Here is a 12,831-nt window from a genome sequence, read left to right on the forward strand (position 1 = left end):
CCGGGAGCGCCAACGCGATGCACCCATCTTCACTCTGATTCAGAGCAAATTTTTTTTCTTGCAAGGAGGGTAAGAAGATGATAATGTCGTCCAAGTACACCAGGCACTTGACGCCAATGAGTTCACCAAGGACTGAGTCCATCACTCTTTGGAAAGTGGCTGGGGCGTTCTTAAGCTCGAAAGGCATTCTCACAAATTCAAAATGTCCTCCATCTATGGGTAAGGCCGTTTTGGGTGTATTTTCTGAATCCATTTTTATTTGATAGAATCCGCTGGTGAGGTTTATTTTGGAGAAATACATTGATTTTCCTAATTTGTCAAGGATGTCGCTTATGTTAGGTATAAGTTACTTGTCTGATGTTGTTTTTAGATTTAGTTTCCGAAAATCGATGCCTAACCTTCATTTTTGTTCAACTGGTTCGGATTATTTTTTTTTGGATACCACCCATATGGGGACGCTCCAGGTAAGTAAGAGGGTTGGGTTATATTTTGATCAAGCATATCTGATATTTGTTTTTTTACTTACTCCTTGTGTGCGAATCGGGGTCAGTATGACTTGGTATAAATCGGTCTGTCATCTATGATAGGGATTGAATGCTTAGCTGCACTAGAAAATGTTAATTTCGTACCCTCCGTGTAAAATATTATCTGTAAAATGTCTCTGTATTCTGCAAAAATCTTTAAAATTGTCGTTCTTTCTTCGTTGTTCATGTGTTCTGTCTGGATCGGAAGGGTATCTTCTGCGATTCCAGTGTTCAAGTAAAGGTACGAAGTAATTTTGCACTGTTCCAAGTTATGGGGCTTACGGGTTAATCTAAGTAAAAATTTTGCTCTGTATCTGAATCGTTGATCTATGGCGTTATGCGCGTTGTATAGGCCACCTGTTATAGTCAAACTTGATCTAATGGTCAGGGTTTCACAAAAAATAAGCCTTCGTTTGTGGTAACAGGTACCGAAATTAATTGTTTAGTGTTATTTGCCTGTATTAATATTAGCATTTTCGCTTGAGGTTTCAAATTGGTTAAGTCTATGTCTACCTTTAACTGTGTCAGAATACCAACACCGAAAAGACCATCGAAAAAGGCGTGAAATTTGAAGATAGTGCCTTTTGAATTGAATCCTTTAAATATATGGTAAGTAACTTTTTGGCTGAGCACATATTTATTTAAAGCTGTGGTATCAGAGAATGGTTGAGTTTTAGGACAAATTGGGGACCTATATAAGAAGTAGATGGTAGTAGAAGTAGATGAATGGTGAATTTATTAAGACTAAAAGTAGCGTCGATCCATGTTTTTGTTTATAACACCATATAAAGTATATATATTTTTGATCAGGATCAATAGCCGAGTCAATCTGGCCATGTCCGTCCGTCTGTCCGTATGAACGCCTCGATCTCAAGAACTACAAAAGCTGGAAAACTTGAGAATGAGTATGCAGCTTCCAGAGACATAGACGCAGCGCAAGTTTAATTCCAAATGTTGCCACGACCACTCCAACGCCCACAAACCGCAAAAAACTGTCAAGCTTACAATTTTGAAAATTGTTTTGATATTTTCTCACTTTTTGCCACGACCCACAATTTTGAAAAATGATACTTTTTCACTTCTTTATTGTATTTTATTAAATATTTGAAATATTTTTTGCCACGCCCACAAACCGCCCAAAACTGTTACGCCCACACTTTTAAAAATGTTGAGATATTTTTATATATATTATCTTGGAAATTTCTATAGATTTACTAAACAACTTTTTGCTACGTCAACTCTTACGCCCACAAACCGCCCAAAACTCTTACGATCACACTTTTATTATTATTTTTTTTCATTTTATAATTCCTTTCCCACTTTTTACCGATATTTCAGAATATTTGGAAATTTCACGTTTGCACTTCCACTAGCTGAGTAACGGGTATCTGATAGTCGGGGAACACAACTATAGCATTCTATCTTGTTTTCTCTCCAGTTGTCACTACATCGCGATTCAAGACTGTGTGTATCCGTGATTGTTTTTTTTTGCCGCAGCACGCTATCTTATGATGATAATGTTCTGTGGCAATCAAAGTGCAATATTCAACCCACACCTAGCGAAAAGCGCAGCCGATATACATTCAAGCAGCCCACTAACGTTGTTTGTTGAAAATATTATTATTATTATCTTATTTCCGGGGCCCAACTTCAAAGCCTCATTTATTAAAAATTTTAATACACGAGACTCACAGAAAAATAACGTTTGAACTACTCATTCTTTTCTTTCTCTAAAAACAAAACTAAGACTATAAACTTACTGGAATTCGGTTCAAGCATTTGCAAATTTAAATTGACCGTAAATCTCAAGGTTCTACAAAATTTCAAGTTTTTCAAACAAAGATGTCGCAGAAATAAAAGAGAATTTTTTCGGATCATCTTATAGGAGACACCGGAGATCGAGGGAGAGATAGGGCCGTTGGGCCTAATCTGCTAGAATTATCAGAGAGAAGGCCATCGGTATCAGGACTATTTGGCCGATCGCTACCTGTATTGCTTGGCTGTGGTTTGGAAACGCCCCCAAAACGCCCAAGAGCAGCGACCCACATACGGAGCGATCAACCCGGATACCGAGGACCAAGCTAGCGGAATCATCACAAATAGCAGATCGATCCCCTGCCAGAGGATTCCGCAGAACCATACAAAATCACTGAAGGGGGGCATCCGCGCAAAACTGCCGACGCGGCCACAACGATTTGTACACTAGGCTAATCTAAAACGCTTTTGAGAAATAAAAATCACTTAATTTTGAGCCACTGAAGACTTCAGATGTGTATACCCAGAATGCCCCTTGACTTAGTTCATTTGAGCTACTAAAGAACTACTCACTTTACTCACCACCCCCGCACGACTTAACTTGCGCAGATGCCGCAACACAAGCAGAAAACACAAACCTTTAACCGACGACGGGAAACAGAAAAATAGTTTCGCAGCGCTCAGCGAATTCAAGGGTTTTGGAATGAGATGAGGCAACTAACGAAATACACACGTGAAATAAACGCTTTAGGAGATTGTCTGCAGGATCCGCGGCCTTTATTGGTGACACAGTTTTGCGCCCTGTAAAGGGGCTGTTGAACTCAGAGTCGGCTGTGAGTTTCATAGCGTATCATTTAAAAAAAAACCTCAAAATTGAGCATTGCCGATGGGAACATACAAGAATTTGTGGGAAAAGTTTGTCTACCAGTGATTTACGACCAAAGGGCAGAAGATATAGACATATATACGAGTATATACGGAAATAGACCAAATGATTGAGTTAAGAGTAATTGAGGTTATATGTAGATAATCTTGGACCCCATCCTAGATCAGGAAAAGATATCATGGGCATTCTATAACTCTTGACCATCTAACCAAATCTAAACAAACAGTAAAGAAAATCACTGCTGACGTTGTCATAAAATATTCAGAGACAGAACACGTGGAACAAGTGTCTTGCGTGCCCGAAGGCATTATATCGCGCAATGCTTTTAATTCAGGTCGGAGACTTTCCGAAATCTTTTAAATGAGTACAATGACACACTCATTTACTGTGGTTCACGCACCTCAAGGGAATTTGCTTTGGGCACCTAATTAAATGTTATATTAAATGCAGTATTGGACATCCGAAAATATACCAAAAAGATGCAATTCATTACCAGCTGCACCAGCGGAGTTTTGAAAAGCTTACATATTGCATATGGAGTGATTTTCAGCTGACCATAATTACTGCTTATGGCCTAGGCCCATACGTGAGCTTCCTTTTTATTTCTTTTCTAATCGAACCGTCGGAGCATTAAGTCTTAAATGTTTCGTCTTAGAGCTAGAAATTTTTTTTCTAAAATTCATAACCTCATGAGGGGCGTGAGAAAAAAAAGTGCTAAAATATAGAAATTAAGTGTGAATTAAGAATATAGAATTAAGTGTTCCTATCCGCTAAAACGGTTCGCGGTCTAATTTTTTTTTTGTGGGTATGATTTCCCAGGCGGAAATTTCGTTTGCGAAAATCTATGAGTGGCGCAGCCTTCGAGCAGCAGCGCCACCTCCAAGTCCCCAAGGTTTGGTCGGGGCATTCACAGGTTAGTAAATATCGGGGGAAAAGTGATAAGATTAGCTACGCGAAGGCTCTAACTTTTTAGGCAGAATCAAGTCACCACTGTTTCGGCGAGCCTCCTGCTATTGAGAAGTCTCGATGAACAGCGAGTAATGATTTTTATTTAATTTAATTGCTGGAAAAATATTAGTAAAATGAAAGCACCAAAGTAAATTTCGAGCCGCCGGCAACTATTTGCTGAAGAAAACATATTAAAAAAAAGATGTTTCACTTAGTTTCAGAGAGTGAACGTTTAAATTTTTGCTTAAATATGGCAAAGACAAGTTTATTTAAATGCGTTTTGGTTCGAGAAAACATAAGTGAAAGTATGGTCTATATATTTCCAAAGTCATTTCAGTTCACCGGGAGATCGATCTTCCGATCTTGAAATTGAGTGAGTTTTATCTGTCTAACTATCTGTCTTTATCGGTTTATCTGTTTTATATTAATTAAAATCAAACCGAATTTACTCGTGAACCACTGGTCTATTTTTTTTATTCTCTAATCAAAGAATCTGAATAGAAAATATTTTATTAAACATGAATAACTTTTGAGAAATGGGAAAAAAGTTAATAAATATTTCTGGAAGAATAGGAACAATATTTAATATTTTAAGTATTACATCCGTGTTTCACTAACAACAAATTTCTCATCCTTTCCCTCCTTTTCTAGAAATATCTTTTTCTGAATATATTTGTTTTATTCTTACGATTTTGTATACTAGCTCCCATGTTCTTTTGTCGCAAGCACGCTCAATTCTCAATCTTAGGCAATAATGTCTGTATGGAAAAAGTATCTATACAGGCAAGACCAACACCCCAAAGCAACACCGACGAGCTGAAGCCGGATTCTAAAGCGTGCACCTGCAAGTACAGGTTCCCTTACCTTCCATCATCTTGTTTCGTTGCACGTTACAAAATGATGCGCATTATTTCAAAGAAATTTTAGGCAAAGTAAGGTCCCAAGGTTTGGGCCAATTTGGTCCCAGATTTCTGAAAGCTCGTAAAAGGAAAAGGTTGGGTGTTGCTTACTAGGACTTATAAAAAAATATATTATATATTTGCAGGGCAAATTCCGCCAAGGACATACGGCAATAGCTGGCTCCACACGGTATCAGTCCTGGTTCTATCGTGTTCCCCACACTGATTTTGATAGTGGAGATTTGTAGGGGCGCTTGTACCAGCAAATGCATCTCGTAGTTATTTGGTAGTAACACGGATCAAAACGCAGTTACAAATTTGGGTGCATCCGCAACCTGTGTTTCGGGAACATGATGGTTGCCAAGCAAAATGCTGCGGTCTTAATGTGCTTCGGAAAATCGGTGACTGTGTCGGGAGAAGAGAACGGATCGAATTCGCCCCTCTCTATGAAAGTAGAAGACTTAGAGAGGTTTTGGGACATTTTGGGACATTTTTGAAAAACATTTCTGAGAGACCACTAAAAAAAATAAAAATGGGAGATATGTAGTAAAAATTCCATATAAGAATGAACGAGAATTAGGAGACTCCAAGGCGCAAGCTATAGCGCAATTTTATAATCTGGAAAGAAAATTAAATAAAATTATGAAATTGAAAGAAATCTATTTAAAATTCATCCATGCATTCACTTAGGACATATGGTAGAGTCTAAGAATGAAGGAAAATATAATTTACCACATCAAGGTGTAAGAGAATCCAGCCTTACAACTAAATTAGGAGTAGTTTTCGATGGCTCAGCAAAAACTACAAACAACAAAAGACTAAATAACATTATGTGGGTTTGAACAAGAGTTTAAAAATATAAATATTATATCTTTGATATCATCGTCAAATGGCGTAAATGGCCATTTGTAGTATCGCTGGACATCGAAAAAATGTACCAGCAAATAAACATTGTTGTATAGGATCAACAATATCTGCATATTTGGAGAGATTTTCCATATAATAAACTAAAAGAATGCAAATTAACAACAGTTATCTACGGTACAGCATCGGCTCCCTAATTAGCGACAAGAGTGCTCGCTGAAATTTGAAATCAATGCAAAATATCAATGTATCGATAAAAGAAATAATTAAAAATGATCTGATGACTAGTGCATAGAAGAAGAAGATTAGTCCATAGAAGAAGGCAGAAAAAACGTTCAAATAACCTTTGAATTATAAACGGTTGGTTTCAACCTTAGTAAATGGATTTTCAATGTCTCAGAAATAGTGGAAGCATTGTACAGAAGAAAATAAAATATTGGAGATCCGAGAAAATGAATCCATTAAAATTTTGGGGCTTCAACGGAAACCGATTAAAGATGGACTAAAATTAAATTTTAATTGTGAACCCTGTACAATTGTAATAAACGAATTATCTATACTTGCAAAAATGTATGACCCTTTAGGCTGTAACAATGAAAATGGGATCAGAACTTATCAGATCCAGATGCCAATGAATGGAATGCTTTCAAAGAAAACTTAACATTTCTAAATCCCAAGGTGGATTAAATCCCAAGATAAAATGCCGGTACAAATTCATGGATTCTCCGTCCGAAAAAGCATACGCAGCCGTTGTATATGCCAAGGTGGGATCCTCTTCGATGGTTATAGCTATTATAGCTTCTCTCATCAAATTAATAGATAGAGTTAGGACAGCAATTGGAGGTCAAACGAAGGCATATGGTTGGAGTGATTCAACGATCACACTTGCAGGGATTAGAAATGGGAATAATAAAGACAAATTTATTCGAACTGACGAGATTAGAAAAGTTAAGGAGTTAAGGAGTGGAGAAATGTTAGGTCAGAAGACAACCCTGCAGACATATCATCAAGGGGTGTACACCGGAAAAATTACTAGAATGATGGATGGAACTGGTTGCCCAAGTCGAAAGAATAATGGCCAAAAGAGGATGAATTATATAGTATAATTGTCAGAACATGCTCTGGCATCATGGTATTTTAAAATTGCGTCTCACTCTTGGGCGTATGTTCTGTGAATACACAACGTTAGCAAATGTGTGTGGGCTAGATTTAAAATGACGTTTTCTGTCTTTTTAATAGCCTCCACAAGGCCATTTTAGAGGATTGATTTTTATATAATTATTTTTGACGGTAATCTTATCAAAGTAGATATTGGCAGAACGAGGTTTTTCAATAATTTGGTAACATAATAGGTATTCGCAAATTATTATTAATTTAGAACTAAGATTTAAACTTAATTATGGAACTGTAAACGCCTTTATACTAAACAAATTAAATCTTCTTCTAATGGTTTAGGCATTAAAATCAGTTTTTTTTTTTATTTCCATTGTATTGCTGTCTAATAGTAAGACCGTTCTTAGGTCCTTCTTTGGCTCATGCATTCTTCTTGACACCCACTTGACCACTATTTTCACCATATGCTATTTTACAAAAATATTAACTTTTTTCGATATTGTAGTTATTTGAATTCGAAACGCTAAAATATTGTATTGGTTGTTAGATTATTAGTGATTAATTATTAGACAAACTCTCTTTCTAGCTTTTGAAAAAACTTCCACGCCTTTGAAAAAAAACCCACAAGAAGCCCAAAGCTGTCACGGGAATACTTTTTAATTTTTGTTGTACATTTTATTATTTTTCTTGCCAAATTCTATCGACATGCCAAAAAAAAATTTAAAATTTCTCAAAATTTTCAAATTACCGGGTATATGCTAGTCGAGAAAATCGACTATAGCGTTCTCTCTTGTTTATTTTGCAATAGTATCGCCTCCAGTGTGCAGTAAGCAATTGTAATTGAAAAAGTTATGGGTCTGATTTAATATCTTATTGCTTCCTAATTACAAATGAAGGGCCAAATTAACAAATTTTAAATTGTATACCTAATAAATTCATTAAAAATTTTTTTTTCTGACTACAATGCGTACATATACACATATACATATACATACTTCAAGAAACTAAGCAAGCAGATTGATTGGTTGTAGACTGGTCAATGCTGATGGTAATTCTCATTAGTACATTTTAGGCATCTGAAATAACGAGGTGTGAATTCTGGGCGGGGCTCGAGCTTTAAACAGCTTAATCGTATAGGGGAATTTGTATTCTTACAGTCAACGTTTCAAACTCCAGTTGTAGTCATACTGAAGACAAGATGAATCCGCAACTCGAACAAGACAAATCGAGATTATGTTCTTGGATTAACGAAAGTATAACATTAAAAAAAAAGGAAAAATTCGGAGCATTTAGTATTGACAACATTTTGAGCACTTCAGAGGCTCATCCAAAGTTAAATGTTCAATGTACCAAAGATAATACAAATGCTACATCAAGTAAGAAAAGTAAGTTGACTATAAAAAAATATAGTGGTGCCATTTATGGCTGTTAGCTTAAAGTTATTTATTTGCTTTTCTAATTCTTAAATAACAGTTATATAGTTATATAACTCACAATATAGTTTCTTACTTAAATAAAATGTTAGCCATCAAAATTATTTTTTGTATTATATTTAAATACATTTTTTTTTTAATTTTTATTATATTCTTTGATTTTCAACAATAGGCCGAAAAGGAATATACATATGTATATATATTATAACAAGAAAAAACGTTATTTTATTTGAAAAGTAAAAGTCATTCGATAGTCATATTGAAATGAAAGCATTTATGTTGGCTTCAAAAGCATTTTTTATATCCAGTACTAGAGACCTTAAAGGACACCTACAAGAACAATTTCAAGTTGAACCAAATTTTTATTTTTTTATTTTTATTTTGCTTAAGCTTAGCAATTTTTTTCAAGCGGGTATTTAAAAGACAATTATCTGGTTGAAAATAAGTCATCCTTTCTTCTTCTTTGATTTTATTATTTTCTTTGCTTTAAGATGCATACAAATATTTTCACACATTCCATGGTGTGAAGTTCATTATGAACTATTTGTTCCTCAGTAGTGGTTAAATTTTTATTTTTATACCTGTTACTCGTAGTGTAAAATGGTACACTGATTTTTTGAAAAGTAAGTAAAAGGTAGAAGACAGTGTTTCCGAGCCTATAAATTATATAAGTACATATATTCTTGCCAAAACTGCCCCGCCCGCACTTTTCAATATTTTTTTGTTTTTATTATTTTAGTAGTCTTATAAATGTCTATTTACTACCATATATTCGTTACCCTTTACTCAGCTAGGGAATATGAGCAAATAAAAAAAACCAAGAGAGAATGCTATAGTCGAGTTACCCGAGTTAGTCGAGTTAATCAGCTAGTAGAAGTGCGAACGAATTCTGGAATATGGGTAAAAATTGGGGAAAAAAAATAATAAAATTAAAATAAAATTAAAATTTGTTTTAAAGTGTGGGCGTGACAGTTTTGCGCTGTTTGTGGGCGTTAGAGAGGACGTGGCAAAATGTTTTTTTTGGCAAATCTATAACAATTTTATAATAAATGAAAAAATATCACATTTTACAAAAGTGTGGTCGTGACATTTTTGGGCGGTTTGTGGGCATTAGAGTAGGCGTGGCAAAAAGTTTTACAAAATATATTTTAAAAAAATTAAAAAATATCACAAGACTTTTAAACGTGTGGTCATGACAGTTTTGGGTGGTTTGTGGGTGCTAGAGTGGGCGTGCCAAAAAGTTGTTTGCCAAACAAATATTAAATTTTCAAGATATATAAAAAAAAATCAACATTTTTCAAAAGTGTAGGCGTGGCAGTTTAATGCGGTTTGTGGGCATAGTGTCAACATTTGGAAACAAACTTTGGAAGCTGCATGCTTAATCTCAACATTCTAGGTAGGACAACATTCTAGGACGGACGGACAGACGGTCATGGCCAGTTCGACTATTCGGCTATTGATCCTGATCAAGAATATATATACCTTATATGGTCGGAAACGCTTCCTTCTGCCTGTTACGTACTTTTCGAGGAATATAGTATACCATATAGTATATAGTATATAATTGAGACCCCTTTTTGTGTAACCTTGCAGAGGGTATATATACTTCCACTTGCCGAAACTCTCTTATTTCCTTTTTTTTAATAATTTAGCATCATTTGAAAAATAAATAAATAAAGAAAGATAGTCGATAGTATTCCCCGCAGTTCTCTATATAAATAAGAATACGAACTGTTTTCACTGTTCCTATGGCAACTATGTCTTCCGATTTTTATATGAATAAAACCGAAATTATGTATTTACAAAAAACTGGTGTGCACCAAATTATAATATTTATTAATTAAAACAAATATTCATTGGCTGCCACTTATTTTACAAATATTCTAATGTTAGCTTATGTATTTATATATGTATGTATTATATACTGTTATTATATAGATGATTCTATATTATATAGAAGAAAGTAGTGTCGGCGAGATTCATGCATATAGCTTAAAAACTAAGAGACTGAAGAGAAAGGAAAGACTTCCCGTTCGTCTATTGACTCGTTTGTTAACACTAATCAAGAATATATGAATAAACTTTATACATACAATCATTTATGTCTCCTTTACTGCGTTTATGTATTCATTTAAATTATTTTTTTGGCGAACAATGTGTTTGTACACATATATAATAAACATACTTTACAAAACTTAGCAAGCAGATTGATTGGTTGTTGACGACTGTCAATGTTGATGATAATTCTCATTAGTACATTTTAGGCATGTGAAATAACGATGTGTGAATTATGGGCGGGACTCGAGCTTTAAACCGCTTAATCGTAGGTGGGAATTTGTGTTTTTATAGTCAACCTTTTCAAATTCAGTTTTAGTCACAATTTACTATCAAAATTATTGGTAATTTTCGAATAAAAATGAAATTTTATTAAATTCGTTTAATTTATTTAGAAACATCAAATCAGCGAATTTGCACGCGCATAAAAATTTTTTTTAATGAAGAAGTTTGGTTATAAAACTTGTATAGGTTATATTTTTACGCGAGAAAGTAGAGCAAATCGTTTGTTGATCAAGCGAAAACTTTCCTGACCTTAACTAAAAATTGGATTTTTAAAAAAAAAACGTTAAATAAAAGTAAATACATAGTTAACTCGATAGATACAATATGTTCCGAAAAAGTATTAAATTGCCAATAAAGTTGTTGAAAGGAAAAAACGAGATTGGCAGGAGCTGTCAGAAGTAACGAAGAAATTTGTAATATACTTTTTGTCAGCTCTGATCCTGATATTTCCTGATAAACAAATTAAAAATAATCGCATTTCAAAAAAATTAGCGCAATGGTAGTGCGTGGAGAGTGCGAGTTTGGAATACGCCAGTTGTTAAATAGAGAGTAAAGCAGAGGAAGAAAGTTTGAAGAAAGGCAGACTGAACAAAGAAAGCGGAAAGAGCGAGCTGTGAGAGACCGAATTGACCGGCACTAGGTAGAGCGAGATGGTAAGAGGAGAGGGCGTCTCGTGCCGCTCGCGACGAGTAAACAGTACAAAGGTGGATTTAGGATCGTACAAACAGTAAAGACGTGAACCTTAGATCTGGAGAATGAAACACCGAGAAGAAATATACCCTATGAAAGGGTATACAAATTTCAAATTATACATTTTAAGATACGAAATTAGATTGTGAAAAAAATTGTCTCTTATTTAAAAAAATCCCAAATATTCGATTCATTTCAAGGTACAAATCTATTATACCACGTTATAAAAAGACGAATACGGAATGAGTTCTTCAATGTAATTGGCGAGACATACTATATTAGGTGTTATATTACCATTGTGAGCTCGAGTCATGGGATATTAGAAAGTCTTTAGCATGTCTGAATTTTTTTAAACAGTTTAGTTATTGTATGCCGGGACTAGAGTGTCTATTTCGCTCCCGTAATCGGTTAAAGGTCCAATAAATATAAAAATGCCTAAAAATTATGAAAAATAATAAAGAATTTTTATATTTCAGGTGATGTACCAAATCTGTATGAATTTAGCATTCCTCAGGTAGTTCAAAATAAAACTCAATTTACAAATTTTGATTTATGTCAAGGACACCCCCTCCGGTTTCCCTTCACATTTGAAGACAGCACTGTCTCGCGGTTTATATGGCCAACAGAAAGCGTTTTTTCCTCTTACATGACCAACTCCTCAAACTTTCAAGGTATTGCTTTTAATTTATATTATTCAAATCCTCACATTACATTTTAAAAATGTCTTTTTTTATTCTAAAGAAAAACAATTGAGAAAGAAATTTACTGACAGAAAACCCCGTCAGGCCTATAGTGCCTCACAACTGGACCGTCTTGAAAATGAGTTTAATTTAGACAAATATCTTAGCGTTAGCAAGCGCGTTGAACTGTCAAAATCATTATCCTTAACTGAAGTTCAAGTAAAAACATGGTTTCAAAATCGTCGGACGAAATGGAAGAAACAGTTGACTTCACGGTTGAAAATAGCGCACAGACATGGACTATGGATACCTACCCTTCCCATAACAACTATTATTCCAAATACAAAATATGATAATATTGAAACCCATTTAAAAATGATTAAATCTGAAATAAAATAATAATAGCAAATAGTTAAGTTCTTTTTATTGTTTTAATTGGGATAAAGCCATGTTTGTACAAAAGGGGGAAAAATTACACACTTTGCTTCGGTCTCTTTTTTCAATAAGCTGAGAAATGCAGATTTAACCGTTCCGCAGTTTTTATTTCACTTCCACAGTGTTCAAACAAATGAAATTAAATACGAAAATATCAGACGATTTAACAATAGAGAACGCTATAGTCTAATGTTCACACTATAAACTTGTGCGTATACTTAATGAGTTCAATTCGGGTGTTTGAATCTAACTGACTCGCTACTG

General features: G+C 34.7%; 1 protein-coding gene across 3 annotated transcripts; it reads left to right on the forward strand.

Annotated features, from left to right (window-relative positions):
- Positions 1-8,059: 8,059 nt before the first annotated feature.
- Positions 8,060-12,541, forward strand: LOC26526353 (homeobox protein ceh-19). 3 transcript variants are annotated; one of them, XM_015158777.2, is made up of 3 exons: positions 8,060-8,365; positions 11,929-12,123; positions 12,194-12,541. In XM_015158777.2, the coding sequence occupies exons 1-3, from the start codon at positions 8,188-8,190 to the stop codon at positions 12,529-12,531; spliced, it is 711 nt and encodes a 236-aa protein (XP_015014263.1). In that variant the 5' UTR covers positions 8,060-8,187; the 3' UTR covers positions 12,532-12,541. The 3 variants fall into 3 exon arrangements, 2 of the variants coding, with proteins under 2 accessions (XP_015014263.1, XP_026832922.1); XM_026977121.1 differs by lacking the exon at positions 8,060-8,365 and adding an exon at positions 10,731-10,749; XR_003407684.1 differs by lacking the exon at positions 8,060-8,365 and adding an exon at positions 10,803-10,821.
- The last annotated feature ends 290 nt before the right edge of the window (positions 12,542-12,831 follow it).

Source organism: Drosophila erecta, unplaced genomic scaffold (genome assembly GCF_003286155.1).
Source record: "Drosophila erecta strain 14021-0224.00,06,07 unplaced genomic scaffold, DereRS2 tig00000021-arrow-pilon, whole genome shotgun sequence".
Lineage (NCBI taxonomy): Eukaryota > Metazoa > Arthropoda > Insecta > Diptera > Drosophilidae > Drosophila > Drosophila erecta.